Source organism: Polyergus mexicanus, unplaced genomic scaffold (genome assembly GCF_030449975.1).
Source record: "Polyergus mexicanus isolate NDT 795.1 unplaced genomic scaffold, iyPolMexi1.0 SCAF_17, whole genome shotgun sequence".
In the NCBI taxonomy this organism is placed as follows: Eukaryota; Metazoa; Arthropoda; class Insecta; order Hymenoptera; family Formicidae; genus Polyergus; species Polyergus mexicanus.
This window is the reverse complement of record NW_027223337.1, coordinates 4,118,812-4,137,109: the sequence shown is the minus strand read 5'-3', so window position 1 is coordinate 4,137,109 and position 18,298 is coordinate 4,118,812. Positions and strand designations below refer to the sequence as shown.

The 18,298-nt window shown below is 43.9% G+C and overlaps 3 protein-coding genes across 3 annotated transcripts; 2 read left to right on the top strand and 1 right to left on the bottom strand.

The window, feature by feature from the left end:
- Nucleotides 1-384: 384 nt before the first annotated feature.
- On the bottom strand, nucleotides 385-1,899 carry LOC138940732 (uncharacterized). Its single transcript, XM_070309876.1, has 2 exons — nucleotides 1,630-1,899; nucleotides 385-1,568 (listed from the first exon to the last, which is right to left on the bottom strand). Exon 2 carries the CDS (start codon nucleotides 1,483-1,485, stop codon nucleotides 385-387), a length of 1,101 nt encoding a protein of 366 aa, XP_070165977.1. The 5' UTR covers nucleotides 1,486-1,568; nucleotides 1,630-1,899.
- A 5,776-nt stretch (nucleotides 1,900-7,675) lies between these two features.
- On the top strand, nucleotides 7,676-9,819 carry LOC138940527 (uncharacterized). Its single transcript, XM_070309512.1, has 3 exons — nucleotides 7,676-7,687; nucleotides 7,936-8,478; nucleotides 8,644-9,819. The coding sequence occupies exons 1-3, from the start codon at nucleotides 7,676-7,678 to the stop codon at nucleotides 9,817-9,819; spliced, it is 1,731 nt and encodes a 576-aa protein (XP_070165613.1).
- A 7,184-nt stretch (nucleotides 9,820-17,003) lies between these two features.
- LOC138940526 (uncharacterized) lies at nucleotides 17,004-17,618 on the top strand. Its single transcript, XM_070309511.1, has one exon. It carries the CDS (start codon nucleotides 17,004-17,006, stop codon nucleotides 17,616-17,618), a length of 615 nt encoding a protein of 204 aa, XP_070165612.1.
- The last annotated feature ends 680 nt before the right edge of the window (nucleotides 17,619-18,298 follow it).

Genomic DNA, 18,298 nt, shown 5'->3' with positions numbered 1-18,298 from the left:
CACTTTTTATTTCGCTTGCAATTATCTTTGGTTTTTCTATCTCTTTTTCTTTTTTTTGTGAGACTTCTAAATTTTCATTCAGCCTCAGCTTGAATATGGGAATTAAATCTAATCCTATTATGAAATCTTCGAAATCTTCTCTTTCAACTATGTATACGTCTATTTCTTTTTCTATATTAAATATTTTTATTTTTATTCTTACCAATCCATTTGTATGATTCACACCATTGACAGACTTTAAGAGTATTTTGTTTACATCTTCTGTGTTATTTCTTATTTTTATCCATTTCGAGTTTATTAAAGAGACCTGAGAACCTGGATCATATGTTCCCATTATTTCTATCTCATTTTCAATTAGCATCTTAAGTTTGATCAATGGTGTGACTATTCGTTTTGTTTCTCTGTACTTAAGTCTACTTCTATTACTGAATTGCTTCCTATAGCTTTGGGTTTTTCTTTTTTCTCTTGTTTAAACCAGCATTTCTCTTCTGGGTGGTATCTTATACCTTTATTTGTATTCTCGCATGTCTTGCATGGTTTTTTTTCTTCGTTTCTCCCTTTGTGTTCTGGTTTTCCTTCTTTTTTAAATATTTTCTTCTTATCTGTTATTCCTTCGAGCTTTTGTAATTCATTAATTAAATCTTTTGTATTTTTCATTTTGTCCCTGTCCATTTTCTCTCTAATAAATCCTGGCAAACCGAATGCAATTCTGTCTATCATTGTGTCGGTGTCCATATCCTTGTTTATTTCTAATAAAAGTCGTTCTTTCTTTATTGCATATTGTACTAGCGAACCTTCTTTATATTTAAAATAATGAGCATATGTTCTGCTACTCCATCCTTTACCTGAAAAGGTTTCTATTAGTACTTGTTTCCATTTATGCCAATCGTTTTCATGCTCTCCTTTTATTACTGTAGAAGTGTACCAGTCTTGGCAGGTCCCGTCCATAAATAATCTCAATAATTCGATTTTGGTTTTGTTTTTTTCTATTTCAAATCTTGCACATTCTTTTTCAAATGTGTCTAACCACTGTCTGACATTAGATGTTTTATAGTTAAATTTTTCCAATATAAATTTATCAACAATATATTTTAAGTTTTTTTCCTCTTCTTTCTTTTCTGATTTTTCGACTAATTTTTCCAGTATCTTTGTCAGGTCTGAGTGTTCTTTAATATTCTCATGAAGTATTTGTTTTAAATATTTTCCTTCAAACTGGATATTTCCTTCAGCATCTGAATATATCTTTTGCAATTTTTCTGATAGCGTTATCCATATTTTCAACTCGTCCTGCCTTCTTTCTAATGACTGCCTTACCTTTTGGAAAGCCTCCGTTTTTTTTAATTCCTCATGATAATCTGCATAGATGAGTTCATCCGGTATAGCATATCTTTCTCCTTGTTCTGTAACAATTGAGGTTATGGCTACTATGATAGTTTTACTATCCTTTGGGGAAGCCACTGCTCTGAACTCAAATTTTAATTTCATTTTGTGACAGAAATTGTCGTTTTATAATGTCTTTTTTATATCAGGAGTTTGGATCGTCGGAATAATTAACCAAATTAGTTTCTCTGTAAATAAGAGTTTTATATTATAACTGTTTACAACGTATGTACAAAATTTACAGGTTACTTGTAAATAAGAGAAACGACAATTAAGGTCAATTATTCGTATCTCTCTCGCAGCTCTGCTGGCTCGACTATATTGTTTATAACCGTTAATTATCTTTATATGACTTATCCCAGCCTGTGTTCTTTCTTATATCTTCCTTCTATCTATATCTCTCCCTATCTTCCTCTCTCCCACTGTTAATTCCTTTTGTTCTCGACGAGACATCTGACAGGTGTCATGGAAGCGCGCGGAGCGTGCTAAGCGCGCTAAATTTAAAGAGAGTATATTCTCTTTACACATATATATAAATAATAAATTATTTATATCTAAATAATTATTCATATTTATTTAATCTAAATATATTCAAACGTATATTCAAGAAAAGAAAACACAAAACACAAAAAATTAAATTTTGAGAATTAAGAAGTTAAAATTACAAAAATAAAAATTCAAAAATTAAGGTTAAAAAAATAAATATAAAAAAATTTCGTGCGCAAAAAAAACTTAGCGCTGTTATTCCAATTAAAATTAACATTATGAATATAAAACAAACTATAATATAAAATATACTATAATATAATACTATAGTATGAAATAATAAAATTTACTTCTTTACTACAAACATTGAAGAACACAGCCTACAGATGACATGTATAGTTTAATTTTAAACGTAACTTCGACATGCTCTGCACCGCACAACTTTATAGCGTTAATTGCATTAATTGATTTGTAAACAATTGTAACGGGTGTATATCTTTTTATATATTTTTTTTGCGCTGAAGAGGATCCAAAAATGGATCGAAACGTTCGCTAGATTTTATATCTTAATAAACTAAATTCGCACTTGATTTTCTGTGCTGGTTCCTTAGCCTTTTCCCTATTTTGTTTTAACATTACTGGAACCTTTACACATATAATTCTTTTTTATAAATAAATAAAATTATTTATTTTCATGTAGGGAGACAAGAACAGAAAGAATAAAAATAATGAACGAGCAGAAAGAAAGAGAGAGAGAGAGAGAACGCGTAAGTGAATATGCGAGGAACATGAAGCTAACAATAAGCGATACGTAGTACATAGCGAGCGAGCGATTAGAAAGAGACAGAGCGTATGGTCGAGAGAAAAAAGATACTGCAATAATGTTAGTGCGTACATGTATATTACTCTCACACGCATGAAAGAGACAAAGGTAGTACGATTATGTCTGTCCTTGTCATGTAAGATTGCAGCTCCGTCTATCGCGACATCACGCAACTAATCTACTCTGCTCTGTTTTGCTCTTGAGCCTCGATTTCATACACACACATATGCACGAAGATTTTATTTTCCAAAATCTTTTTTATAAAGCTTCTAAACTCACTTCTCTAAGTTCACTTGTACTCTTTGATGAAATGCCGAGCGCGGAGTTTACTGATTAGGCACGTAGATTACGTGTAGAAATTTGTTATATTAAGTAAATGTTGACGCAGAAGCCGATAATAAAACTGTAATTTTCGCATTTTTTTTCACTTTTCATATGAAATCGTGAACTCCGCACTCCGTTATTATATATACTTAGTAGGATAGTAAGGTTGGTTCTGGCTCACTTGTGCGATGAGTGCGAGAGAGAGGTACCGTTGGAAAGAGAGAGACAGAGATATGTGTCCGAGCAGTTTGTTGGCGCCCGCGGGGGGAGATCGGGCCGGGGGAGGGGGGTGAACGGGAGCGGGTACGTAGGGCGAGGGGGGAAGCGCGGCCGGAGGGGGGAAGCGGGGTACGAATCGCCGAGAGTGCTCGAGAGATGGCGCTCGGATCGATCGGGGGGGTTCCTCCCCGATTTGACCTTGGCGCGACTCGTTTTTTAGGGACGCGCGCCGCTTCTAGCGCGCGATCCGCGAGCGGACGCCGGGCGCCCGGCGTCGAGGGGGACGGGGGATCGTCGGGGGGCGGTCAAGCGGATAGAGGGGCGTCCCTCGTCGCTCTCCTCTTCTCGCTGCGCGCGTTAGCGGCGATACGAGCGCGCTTATCGCGTTTCGGGGCAAGTTTTTTTCCGTTTGTATCACATGTCAAAGGAACCCAAGGACAGCATGGCATCTCACATAGCGAAGCTGAAAAATTTAGCGCATCGCCTGCAAGCATTGGGTGAGCCACTCGCAGATTCATTAATAATAACAAAAATTCTCATGACGCTACCAGTTACATATAACCATTTTATCACTGCATGGGAGTCGACTCCCCGAACTGAGCGTACGCTGGCAAATTTAGTTGAAAGACTGCTCGCAAAGGAAACGAGGTGCTCAACTCAAGACAAGGAGTTGAACGAAGCGTTTGTAGCCATGAAGTCGGTGAGGAAGAAAAATCTGAAAGGACGACGAAGCTCAAATTCCTCAACTAATTTCTCCAAAGATATTGATGAGGCGGGTAAAGGTAACTCAGATAATGTTTGTTATAAATGTAAAAAACCTGGACATTGGGCGCGTGGGTGTCGAGCAGGCAGAGAACCAGGTCAGGAAAACACAAGAAAACCGAAGGGACAAGTCTTAGTTGCGCAAGCGTCACTGTATTTAGATTAGCCTATCGATAACACAGAAATTTGGTACGTAGACTCTGGAGCTACGGACCATATGTCAAACCAGAAGAAGTGGTTTATAAACCTCAAGTTTTTCAAGAAACCTCATCCTGTCAACGTGGGAAAAATGGGCGAATCGGTAGAAGCATTGGGCAGAGGAGACATCAACATTTGTGCCTATGATGGTCATCGATGGGTAGAAAAGCATCTGTCACAAGTTTTGTTTGTACCCGATCTCAGATACAACCTTTTTTCAGCTGGATCAGCATTAGATAAAGGTCTGCTCCAGATATCAACTGCTAAGGGATGCCGTTTCGAGAAAGATGGGACTACAGTGGCAGTGGGAGTACGCAGACACAAACTGTGTGAGATGCAGTTCGAAATACCTCAATCCGAGGACGAAGAAGTGGAAGCCAACCTCGCTGTCAAAGATAGCCTACAATTATGTCACGAGAAGCTTGGACATCAAAATGTCAACCACGTGAAACAGTTCCTGAAAGCTCAACAAATTGAAATAGAAGGACGAGAAGATTTTTTTTGTGAAGGATGCGTTTTTGGTAAGTCACACCGGCTGCCTTTTCCAAAACGTAAAAAGGAAGATTACAAGTCGCAAGCCCCATGTGAGCTTATACATGCTGATTTGTGTGGACCCTTTCAAGAGAATTCAATAAACGGGTCTCGGTATTTCCTCTTGTTTAAAAATGATTTCTCTCGCTATAGAACTGTGTTTTTCTTAAAATCAAAGGACGAGGCCGTGGAATAAATCGAAGACTTCATCGCCATGGCAAAAAATCATACCGAGAAAAATATAAAGACCCTGCGTACGGATAACGGATTAGAATTCGTGAATCACGGAGTCAAGGATGTACTGCGGAAACATGGAATACAACATCAGAGGACCGTAGCTTACACTCCTGAGCAAAACGGATGCGCAGAGAGAGAAAATCGTACGATCATTGAAGCCGCAAGAGCCATGATACACGCCAGGAAATTACCCTTGAAACTTTGGGCTGAGGCTGTCAATACATCAGTCTACATTCTCAATCGCACAGGTACGAGTCCCCAAAATCAAAAAACTCCGTACGAATTATGGTTCGGACGAGATGTTAAGATAGCGAAATTGATTGTTTTTGGAACGACTGCTTACGTGCACATTCCTAAGGAAAAACGCAAAAAGCTTGAAAAAAAGGCAGCGAAAGGCCTTTTTGTGAGATATAACGAAGATGTGAAGGGTTTTCGAATCTGGTTTCCGTTAACTGACAGAGTAGACACTAAACGAGATGTGATCTTCAGGGAGACCGATCGATCCATAGGTTGGTCGAGCAAAACTGCCCTAGATGATCATTCACAGATTTTTGATTGTCAAGAATTCCTTGATGTCGTACCACAAAACCATAAACCACAGACTGAAGAGGATTCTGATACATCCACTGAGGTACCGGAAGAAGAAGATGACGACAGTAACGTTTGGAATTCAGCAGATGAATCGGTTCAACTCGAGCAACAAGAACCGGAGTTGCAACAGCCAGCGGTGATCTCTCAACAAGTGAGAGTCCTACGAGATAGAAATAGAATCAGAAGACCAAGCAAATACGAGGATGGAATCGACCCCGATTTCGTTTTCCTGGCAGAAGAAATGAACAACAGTGAAGAACCTCGAACGTATCACGAAGCGATAACCAGTCCGCATGCAATCCAATGGAAGCGAGCAATGGATGAAGAGATCGAATCCTTAAGGAAAAATCACACTTGGGAAAACGTAAATGAAGACATTGAGAGAGAGCCGATAGAAAATCGCTGGGTATACAAGCTGAAAAGAAAACCAGACGGTAGTATCGATAGATTCAAGGCGAGGCTTGTAGCGAAAGGCTACTCCCAAAAACAAGGAATCGACTATCACGAAACCTTCAGCCCGGTAGTAAAGTTCGATTCTATTCGGATAATTTTGGCCCTGGCAGCATCAAGTAATATGTTTTTGCATCAATTCGATATAAAAACAGCCTTTCTCAACGGAAAACTGCAAGAATCAATATACATGAAACAGCCAGAAGGATATGAAGAGGAAACGGGCTCGATTTGCAAGTTGGAAAGAGCTTTATACGGCCTGAAGCAAGCCTCCAGATGCTGGCATGAACGTTTCACCGCCTTTCTGAAGAGATACGACTTAAAACCTACAAACTCAGACCCGTGTGTTTTTACAAATAATCAAGAAGAAGGCACATTGATATTAGCCATATATATAGATGACGGGCTAATAGCGGCATCAAGTCACGAAGTCGCTAGTATGCTGTTATCGCAGTTGAGAAAAGAATTCGAGATAACCACTGGTGATTTGAGTCTGTTTCTAGGTCTTCAGATAGAACGAAGTGCAGATGGCTCAATTTTTCTACACCAATCCGGATACACCAAAAGAGTGCTGGAGCGCTTCAACATGGCCGATGCTCACCTAGTAGCTGTGCCTATGGACAAACATCAGGAGCTGAGCGTGTTAATGCATGGAAAACAACAGTCCGGAGGAGTACGAGCGCCGTATAGAGAAGCCGTCGGGTCCCTCATGTATCTGGGAATAGACACGAGACCAGATATCGCCTTTGCGTTGAGTACTGTGAGCCAATATCTGGAATCGCAGGATAAAATACATTGGAGTGCCGTGAAGAGAATCTTAAAGTACCTGAAAGGAACTTTGAATTATGGTTTAGTTTTTAAAGCGAATACAAGATTAAGTTTGCAAGCCTTTAGCGACGCCGATTTCGCAGGCGACGTGGAAACTCGTAAATCGACTTCCGGGTATGTCTTTAAATTATGCGGAAGTACCATTTCGTGGTGCTCACAAAAACAAAAAGTATTTGCGTTATCTACCACAGAATCGGAGTTTATAGCTGCGGCGCAAGCTATCAAAGAACTGATTTGGCTGGATCGTTTAACCGTTTGAGTGCTGAAGAATTTTCTTATATATATGCTAAAAGTGCGGAATGAAATGCGTAGTAATTTTTTTTGGAAAACAATAAAAATAGTTATAATTAACACTAATTATTATAATAACAAGTAGTTTTGATCAACAAAAATATTTTTTATTCTCACTTATTACAAGAGAAGCGCTATCGCGCTCCTCCGCATTTTTGGCAAACGACAAGTGAAGCGCGATAGCGCATCGCCGCACTCAAACGGTTAATACGCGAAATTACTAAAAAGGAGATCAATAAGCCTAAACTGTTTCTTGATAATCAGAGCGCAATTAAGCTATTAAAGAATTCTGAGTTCCATAAGCGAAGCATATCGATATAAAATACCATTTTGCTCGAGAAAAGATCCAAGAAGGACTATTTGACTTAGAGTACATTCCTACTAAAGAACAACAAGCCGATATATTTACAAAACCATTGTTAAGAGATAAGTTTTGTTACATACGCGAGTTAATGCACGTTAAACCAAAGAAATAATTCGCGTAGTGATGGTAATAATAGTCATTAATGTAATGTGTATCATCAAAAAAAAAGGGGGGGGGGAAGTCCATGAAAAATGGGAGTGTTGGTATTATAAATGTTTTCATGTACTTTTGTATATGCATTGTTTTGTATTTTCGCGCCATCGGCCATTTTGTTTTTGCCTACCGTTGGATCGAGAAGCAGATCGATAGGTCGATATAAGAAGAGAGTCTTCTCGAGCGGTGTTGATAAAACACGCGCTCACGAGTGTGATAAAATAATCCGAATAAATCCTTTGCGACGACGAGTCGAGGCCTTGTCTTTTCATTAATCACAACAATTTCTTTTACGAAGAACGTCGAGGATGCGTGGGACGAGGGATGGTTCGGGAGACGCTTGAAATTGCGCTTCGTGGATTCTTTCAAGTTTCTAAGCGCGAGTCTCGAAAAATTGGCGTCGTATCTCGACAAGAGCGAGTTGAGGATCGCGCGTTCGGAATTTTCCGATCTTAGCGACGCCGATTTCGAGCTTCTCGCGCGAAAGGGTGTATTTCCGTACGAGTATGTCGACGACGTAGATAAATTGCTGGAGACTCATCTACCGCCGCGCGAGGCTTTCCACAGTTCGTTAACCGGTGACGCGATATCCGAGAGCGATTACGCGCGCGCGATAAGAGTCTGGGAGCGGTTTCGCGTCGAGACGTTGGGCGACTATAGCGATTTGTATTTAAAGACCGACGTTCTTCTATTGGCCGATGTCTTCGAAAATTTTCGCGACGCGTGTATGAGAAGTTATAATTTAGATCCCGCGTACTATTACACATTACCAGGATACACGTGGGACGCTATGTTAAAGTATACGGATGTGCGATTCGAATTGTTAACCGACATTGATATGGTGATGTTCGTAGAACGCGGAATACGCGGCGGGCTAAGTCAATGTTCCAACAGATACGCGCGCGCTAATAACAAGTATTTACAGTCGTACGATCCCTCGGAACCATCGTCGTATCTCATGTACTTCGATATAAATAATTTGTATGGATGGGCGATGTGTCAATAGTTGCCTTACGAAGATTTTCAATGGGTCGATGACGTTACGAGCATTGACTTAATGTCCGTGACACCGAACTTGCCTATCGGTTACATTCTAGAGGTCGACCTTGCGTATCCGTCCGACCTTCACGACTCTCACGCTGACTTGCCGTTCTGCCCGACGCGCGATAAACCGCCCGGAAAACGAGACGAGAAACTTCTCGCCACGCTGTACGATAAGAGCCGTTACGTGATATATTATCGCAATCTGCAGCAATGTGTTCGACACGGATTACGCGTTACGAGAATACACAGAATATTGCGATTCGCGCAATCTCCATGGCTGCGCGGATATATCGAACTGAACACACGATTACGAATTAACGCGAAAAACGAGTTCGAGAAAAATCTGTACAAATTGATGAATAACGCCGTGTTCGGCAAAACTATGGAGAACGTGCGCAATCATTCTAATGTCCGACTCGTAACTCGATGGGATGGGCGATATGGCGCGGAGGCGATGATCGCGAAGCCGAACTTTCACAGTAGAAGTCTCTTCGCGGAGGATCTCGTAGCCGTGGAATTGCGCAAACTCGAGGTTAAGTTCAACAAACCGATCTACGTGGGTATGTGCATTCTCGACGTATCCAAGATTCGTTTGTACGAATTTCACTACGAGTATATGCTACCATTGTATCGAGATAAGTGTAGAATAATGTACATCGACATGGATAGCCTCATTTATCGCGTCGAGTGCGAGGACGTGTACGAGAATATGAAGCGCGATATCGACAGATTCGATACGAGCGATTACGCGACGGACAACGCGTACAGTATGCCTCTCGCTAATAAGAAAATACCTGGTGCGATGAAGGATGAGAACGCTGGCGCGATTATGACCGAATTCGTCGGGCTCAGAGTGAAGATGTACGCGCTGCGAGTCGATGGTAGAAGCGATACGAAAAGGATCAAGGGCGTTAAGAGCGGCGTCATCGCGAGAACGATAACGTTCGACGATTACGCGCGCTGTCTTCGACGAGGGATCGAGATGAAGCGCAAGCAGTGTTGTATAAAGTCCGAGTTACATGAAATGTATACAGTGTCGGAGTTGAAGGTCGCGCTCAGTCCGCACGATGACAAGCGATACGCGATATCGGGAACTACGGATACTTTACCATGGGGGCATTATAAAATACCGCTGTAAACGTTTAATAAAATACTTCGTGAGCGTGATAGAAGAGAATAACGAGCGCGCGTTTCGCGAGAGAGAACCCGTATGGAACGCGATAATTTCGCAATAATTTTTATTTTCCTAACGAATAATTTTATTTAATATATAGTTGTATTTAATATATGTAGTTGTATTTAATATATGTAGTTGTATTTAATATATGTAGTTTTATTTAATAAAAATACATTTTTATCATAATACAGTCGTTTTATCATAATACAGTCGTTTTATTTATCCAAGAATTGTGCGATTCGTCCATTTCCAACCATTTCACGTAAATCTCGTCGCCCTTTCGACGCAGCATCTTTTCCACGAAATACACGTCGGGATCGTCGACGCGCAACAACTCGTGTTCGTAGAATCCTCCGGCGATCGGCTCGCCGCGCGAATTCTTCAACAGATACGTTACGGCAGTGCATGCCACGATCTGCACATTTCGGCCGATTTCCGAGAGTCAACGCCTATCGCCCCCCCCCCCCCCCTTGCGTCTTGAGATCCTCAACTAGCAACCGTAACCAAGCGCGCGGCGCTCTGCCTCAGGTACGGTGCATCTGTACCGCGAAGCGGTTCCGTACCCCCTTACTGCCAAATATTAATGTTTTAAACGCGATCTCTTTAGAATTTTTTTAAATAATTAATTCAAGAACAAAGTTTCAATACTCGATTATTAATTACATTTACGATATAATAATTCTAAAATATTATTAAATTATATTCGATAGATTAAATTTGTTAAATGTGTCGCGCGCGGAAACTCTTTCCGATATATAAATTAATAAATAATTGTAAATTTAAAGTTTTATAAAAGACGCTTTTATTAAAAGCACGAAATACTTATGAACGATATTATTTAAGTTATAGACTGTTGGATATCCCCAGTATATGATGTCATTATATAAATTAGAATAACGTAATATTTTTAGAATTATTATATTGTAAATGTAATTAATAATCGAGTATTGAAACTTTATTCTTGAATTAATTATTTTAAAAAATTGTAAAATGATCGCGTTTAAAACATTGATATTTGGCAGTAAGGGAGTACGGAACGGCTTCGCGGTATAGATGCACCGTACCTGAGGCAGAGCGCGCGCGCTTGGTTACGGTTGCTAGTTGAGGATCTCAAGACGCAAGGGGGGCGCGATAGGCGTTGACTCTCGGAAATCGGCCGAAATGTGCAGATTGTGGCATGCACTGCGTTACGGGATTAGTCCGTTGTATCTTAGTTATTCGAAAAATCTCGGTGGTCCAGTTAGGTGTGAAGCCTTTCTCGAAGATCGTTTTAAATTTGCTGACGCGTACCGGATCGGCTACTTTGAATTTTGCCGGAGCCGCGATCTTTATATTGTTGTACACAGTATTTAAAAGTTTATCGGCGATCGCTGGAGTCACGTCGACGGGTCTCATACCTATAGTGCGATGTTTTCGCACGTTATATTCCTCGACGAGTCGAGGTAACTCGTCGATCCACTTGTACGTTCCATTCAGCGTGAAGTACTTCCACATAGAGTTTTTGAGCGTACGATTGAATCGTTCGACTATCGATGCCTTCATCACCGAGTATGTCGAGTAATGATTCACTTCGCGCTTCTTCGCGAAATTTCGCACATCGGCATTGTAGAGTTCCTTTCCTTTGTCGGTCTGCAGATTTTTCGGACACCGCTTAGAGTCTCGTACTATTTTAGATAACGCTCGGGTAACCTCGTTCGCGCTTTTGCTCTTAAGCGGTACAGCCCACGCGTATTTGCTTAACGCGTCGATAACGGTAAGTATGTAGTTGTGGCCTTTGTTGAGTCTTGCGTAAGGACGCATCTCGACCACATCCGTCTGCCATAGGTCGTCATATCCGCGCACCGCGACGCGACGACGCGGGAAGTTTCTTCTCGCGGGCGCGTGCAATTCCTCGACTAGTCTTCGTTTTTCGACGCTCATAATTCTCTCCTCTTTCTTTCGAGAATAACGTTGGGTGGAATCTCTCTCTCGAGCGGCTCGCCGCTCCTGTTAATCTTTGCCAGTTCTCTCACTTTTTCCGATAGCTCGTCCGCGTCTCTCTTCAATCGCGACGTTGAATTTTCCAATTCTCGTATCTTTGTCTCAGATTTCGCCGCGGAATTCGCCGCTATGCGCGATTTTTGGGTTAGTTCCTGTATTATTTTACCTTGATTGAACAGTATTTTATGATTGTTCACGCTTCTCGTCGAGGACTCCGCCGCGATTGTTGAGCGATATAGTATTTTTCGCGGCATCGATTCGATCGCTTAAACCCTTGATTTGTTTATCCAAAGCATCGATCCGTTTATCTAGAGCGTTAGCGCTCGTTTCTATTCTCGAAATGGAATTTTCCACAGCGTCTATTCGTTTACTCAGAGAGTCGTCGCGCGCTTTTATCTCGGAAACGAAACTATCCGCGACGTCTATTCGTTTACCCAGAGCGTTATCGAGCTGGGCGAGTCTCGTGAACAGTAGGATGACGCCCTGCCCCGCCTCGTCCGCGTCTTTTCTCAATTGCGATGTGATTCTCTCGACGTAGCTTTTGCTCGTCGCGTCGACGTCCTCCTTAGGCTGAGCTAAGCGTTTTATCTTGCGCTCTCTCGCGTCGTACTCGATGGAAGAGCTTAGACACAGCGCGTTATCGCGTACATAATTTCGCAGAGACTCGATAGCCGGACGTAGTCTTCCGGTTCTCGCGTCGTAGCTTCGGTTTCTTAGAGGTGTGCCGAATTTGCTCACGGACATCGCGAATCCCGCGTACGACTGCGACGGTCGTCGACGCAACGGTTCGATTTATACGATCGCACCCGTCTCGCGAAGTTCCTCGATTATCGATAGAATCTCGTTTTCGTGAGCGTTGTTGCCGGCTCGACGCGAAGCGTTCCAATAATCTCAGACGATCCACTAATTCGTTCGGATCATTCCAATGAACGTAATCGATTCTATTGTTCGTGACTCGCATAGTCGACGGTACGCGACCCGCGCCCATTTTTTTCGCGCCGCTGCCGTGAATAAGCGGAGCGATAATGGATTTGTATTTGTATCCCTTATTTCCTAAGACAGACTTTTTAGTGTCATGATCGCGTCTATGAGCGTTCGTTGTTAACAATATACTTTTGTACGTTAATTTATCTTTTTCTGTATATATGAGGCTATTAGGAATTTTCATAAAGATCAATTCGTACAAACCGGGAGTACCAATGTATTTAATTTCATCTATGAATATGGAATCATTCGCGTCTACGTCGAATCGCTTATCGCCGAGCATCGCGCTTTTCTCACCGATGTAAGTTCCGTAAACGTGATCGATCTAGTTCGGCGTTTCCCCGCCGAGAAGAGCCCCCATATACTTTCGCCCCAACGGTCCTAGCCGACCGTGCGATATCTCGCGACCTTGAGATATTCGCGGAATTTGTCTAACGGGTATTTCGAGCGTCGAGGGCGATTCGAGACTCTCGGATTCAAACACTTCCTCTTCGGTTTTGTCTCGCGCGAATGGATCTCTCTCGATGGAATACTCGTTTAATGGAGTAGAGACGGCGTCTAATCGTCGTTGCGCGCGTATTCGTTTCGCCTTAGGTTTTTTCCAAACGGGAGTCAGCGCTTTGTCCTTCCATTTTTTCTCGACGCTTGTCGTCGCGGGCGAGGCGTCGATCGCGTCTCGCTTTATCGTCTCGCGCTTAATTTCGTCTCGCTCTATCTCGTCTCGCTCGGCGCGATCAGCGATGCGCCGCAGCGGTTATACGATCGGCTTGAAACGACTCTCTATCGCGATCTCGTTTTCCATTTTGCCGGTCTTCAATGCTCTGTGTTTTTTACGAATCGACGCGCGCATCTTAGCGATCTCTTTCGCCGTCTTTTCGCGTTCACCAATATTCGTCGAGGCCATTGCGACTAACGAATCGATTCTTCTCGCTCGCGGGAGAGAGCGATCGGTGCGTTCGACGTATCCGCGACGACTGATCGTTCTACGGTACAATGAAGTCATTAAACCCTCGTCTGTATCTACCGGCGCGAAGCGCGCTATCTTTGTCGATCACTAAGAAACCATATGTATACCGTCAACACGCAGTTCACGTGATCGTTGTACGCGTGACGCAAATTAGTGCCGTCCTGTTTAAAGAGAATCAACAGATTCGCGTTATCTCAAATCAAATGCTTCGGTATTTTAGCGTACGTTTGGCACAGATAGAAGCAATCGACGTTCGAGTGTCGACCCATAGCGAAATACTCCCTGATAGTATCTTGTTTGTCGCACGCTACGTCGTCGAATACGAATATTGAATTCGGGAGCGCTTCGCTGGGCGGAATAACGTCAAAGTTATTAGAAAATGTGAAATAATCTATATCTTCCATCGGTGTTAATAAATTCTCTAAATATTGATATTTAGGCTGCTGCAACGACTTCGAGTAAACGTAAACGTTCTCGAAGCGTACTCCATGCGGACTCTCCAACAAACTTATCAACGCGTTCGTTTTACCGCAACTAGAGGGGCCGCAAATGACGCAGCGAATAGCGCTCGGTAATAGACGACCGTGTCTGCGCGCTTCCTTCGACGGTCGCGCCCTATTGTCGAGATTCGTCACCTTTATCGCGATCGGTTGCCGCACGAAGCGCATTCCTCTCGCCGCGCGCGTGCGCGGTACACTCGCGCAAGGCAGGGCGAGAACTTTTTATTTATATACGAATAGATCGCCACCGATTGCGCAGTAGCGAATCGCGCGCGGTGAATCGAGATGTTTATCCTACTAATAGATGGCGACGATATTCTCGATTTCACCGCCGATCAGTTGCGGTATATCCCGAAAATAATTTTGCTAAAGCACTTCGGTCGCTACGTGGAACGATTGTGGGAGAAACTGCCCGAATATATAAGAGTGGATCCGGAGGTGCGGCGCTACCGTCGATGCCTAGAGCATTATAATCGCCCCTGGCAACGAACGCACATCGACGGTCCGGCGCCGCTCGTTAAAGGTTGCGACGAATGCAATTCGCGAAACGGCGGTACGGTATGAGCTATGGCGCTGGCTTATTGAACCGAGCGATAAATGCGCTCCCTTTCGAACTACATATACCTAGATACCAATTTTGCGGGCCGGGTACCCGTCTCGCGAAACGACTCGCGCGAGGCGATCGAGGCGTCAATCCTCTTGACGCGGCCTGCCGCGAGCACGACATCGCGTACTCGCGAAGCGGCGAGCTCGCCGATCGACACGCTGCCGACCGCGCGCTCGCCGAGAGAGCGCGCGAACGCGTCGCGGCGAGAGACTCGACTCTTGGCGAGAGAGCCGCCGCGGCGGTTGTATGGATGGCTATGAAATCGAAGACGAAACTCGGAATGGGTACAACGAAAATCAAGAGAAGAAAGAGCAAAAGGAAAACGACCGCTACGAGGAAAAGGAGAATAACCGCTACGAGGAAAAGAACGCTTCCGATAGCGAAACGCGGCGGCTTCTTACCCCTATTACCGTTATTGGGAGCTCTCGGTTCTTTAGCTGGGGGAGCGGCGGGAATCGCGAAAGCGGTGAACGATCGCAAAGCGGCGCGACGACAGCTGGAGGAGTTGCAGCGCCACGATTGCGCGATGGAGGGTCGCGGTTTATATCTCGCGCCGTACAAGCGCGGGAGTGGCGCGTCCTCGGCGAGAAGAAGAGAAAACGCTAAAAAAAAACTTCGCGTAAACAGACGCTAAAGATCCTCCCATCCGTCGGAGCAACGACGAATGAACAGTTAAATCGCGCGGCGATACTCTCGCGCGTGTCTCACTTTAGAGGCGTGTTTATGCGCGACGCGCTTCCGTCGCGGGCGCGCCGCGACGAGAGCGGCATTGCGAATTTAGACGACGCGTCCGGACCGGGTACTCATTGGGTGGCGTACGCGAAAAAAGGGGGCGACGCGATTTACTACGACGGTTTCGGCGATCTTCGTCCTCCGCGCGAACTCGCGCGTTATCTCGGGCGCGACGCGAACATTCGATACAATCGTCGCTCCGAGCAGACGCGCGATCAAAATATTTGCGGACAATTGAGTCTTCGATTTCTCCGAGGAGTCGATTGGAGGAATCGCCGACTATAATATCGACCGTCGTTCGTCGATCGAGCGCAGTTCGATCGCTCTCGCCGATCATGTCGCTGACTCTCACTCTTTCCGGACGAAGCAGCGTTCTCGCGGCGAGTTATTTTCCACCTCTTGATTTAAATGACGACGATTATGAGTTAGGTTTAACCAATTTCTAAACTTATAATACGATACCGAATGTAAATTCCGCGAATAATAAATTTTACTTCGATGATAACGACGAGATTATCGCGATTCCGTGGGATCTTACAAGTTAAGCGCTATAAGCGCGTATCTAAGAGCGGGGATTCGTCACAAACGACGAAGGAGAGAGGAGAGGCGAGAGCGCGAAAACGAGGAACCGGAAACGAGCGATGACGATTACATATACGATGTTGGCGACGACTATTTCGAAAACGATGAGAATGGTGATAAGAGTGAAAATTCTATAATGCTTTGCGGTAACGATAACACTATGAGAAGCGAAATTAAATGCGCGTATCGAGTAAATTTCACAAAACCCGATAATATCGGATCGCTACTGGGTTTCTCGTCTCGCGTGTTACAACCGAATAAATGGTACGCGTCCGATAAGCCGATAAATATTATGGCCATTAACCTCATTCGGGTAGAGTGCAACGTCACGACAGGGGCGTATCATAACGACAAATCCGCGCATACTATACACGAATTCGCGCCTAACGTTCCACCCGGATATAAAGTGTCGGAGATCCCGACGCAGATCATTTATCTCCCGATCATCGCGCGGACCATTACCGATATAAATGTGCGTGTTGTGGACCAGAACGGAAAATTGATCGATTTTCGCGGCGAGGAGATCACGATTCGTCTGCACGTGTGGCGAAAACGGTAGAGAAGCGCGCGATGCTCGTAGTGAACGGGTCGAACGCGAGAAACGCGCCCGTCGTCGCCGTCGCGTCGCATCTAGACGCGTAAAAGAGAAGGAAGAAGGAGGGAAGACTGACCGTCGCCAATGCGGCTTTCCTGCGCTCCTTGGGTTTTGTCGTGCCGAGGGCCGCTTCTCCGTAAAAGTAGAATGTGCGAAACGCAAGAACCTAAAATCGTTTTGTTAAAAATACAATGGCGAATGCCTCATATAGTATTAAACGATGTTAATAAATTAAAATTATTGCGCACGTTGGATAGCGGACGATACCTGAGCGTCGCTTTTCGTTCGTGGGATCTCTACGAGTTTCCGCTTCTACAGAGCACGACCAAACATTCGTGGGCCGTCAAAGCGGCGACGCAGTTCGAGAAACCGCGATACGTTATCTTCGCGCTACAATCCGGAAAGAAGAACGTTCTGTCCGAGGAGCCTTCTTTATTCGACGATTGCAAACTAACTAATGTCAAACTGTATTTTAATTCCAATTTTTATCCTTACGACGACATGAATCTAGATTTCGATAAACACAAAGTCGCCGTGTTATACGACATATACTCGAAATTTCAAAAAACGTACTACGGATGCGTCAACGACGAAGCGCTCTTAAATTTAAATAAATTTTTAACCCACGGCCCGCTCGTAGTCATCGACTGTTCTCGACAGAACGAGTCGATCAAGAGCGCCACCGTGGACCTTCGCGTAGAGTTTGACTGCAAGGAGAACATCCCCCCTAACACCACAGCCTACTGTCTTATCATTCACGATCGAGTGGTAGAGTACAATCCGCTCACTAACGTCGTGCGCAGAATCGTATAAGCGCAACGATATTCGAAAAAATATGAAGAGAGAATAAAACGCTTAGGAAGAAATCTAGGAGGGGACACTTCGAGTACCGCTAACAACGACGATGGACGCGCCGATCTTCGTCGATGTTCAAGGTTTTGTAGTTAATAAATTCGTCGCGAAAGAAGTAGCCGTGTTAAGAAATGGCGTGGAATTGACGCATCACATCTTTCGCCCGCCGATGTCGTGGGATCTGCTCACGAGAGCGGAAAAATCGCGAGCGTGTTGGCTGATATCGAATCATCACCAGCTAAAGTGGAACAATGGACACGCGAATTACGGGTCGATGAAGAGACTCGTTCGTGACGCCGTGTGTCGAGGATCTAGCCCCGATTCGACGGTGCGAATCTACGTCAAAGGTCACGAAATGAAAAATTGGCTGATCGAGATCTTGGGAAACGTCGCCGACGATCGCGACATAGTCGTTTCTGTCGAGACTATCGACGCCGATTACGAGGACATCGAACGTTTGAAGACTCTGAATGCTTCGCGGGCCTTTCGCTGCGGATATCACGCGAAGAATTGCGCGTTAGAGAACGCGCAAGCCTTCGAGCAAGAGGCCGAAAAATTAATCGCGAGTATCTTTTTAAAATTCGTGATATATTAAATATTAAATATTAAATATTAAATATTAAATATTAAATATTAAATAT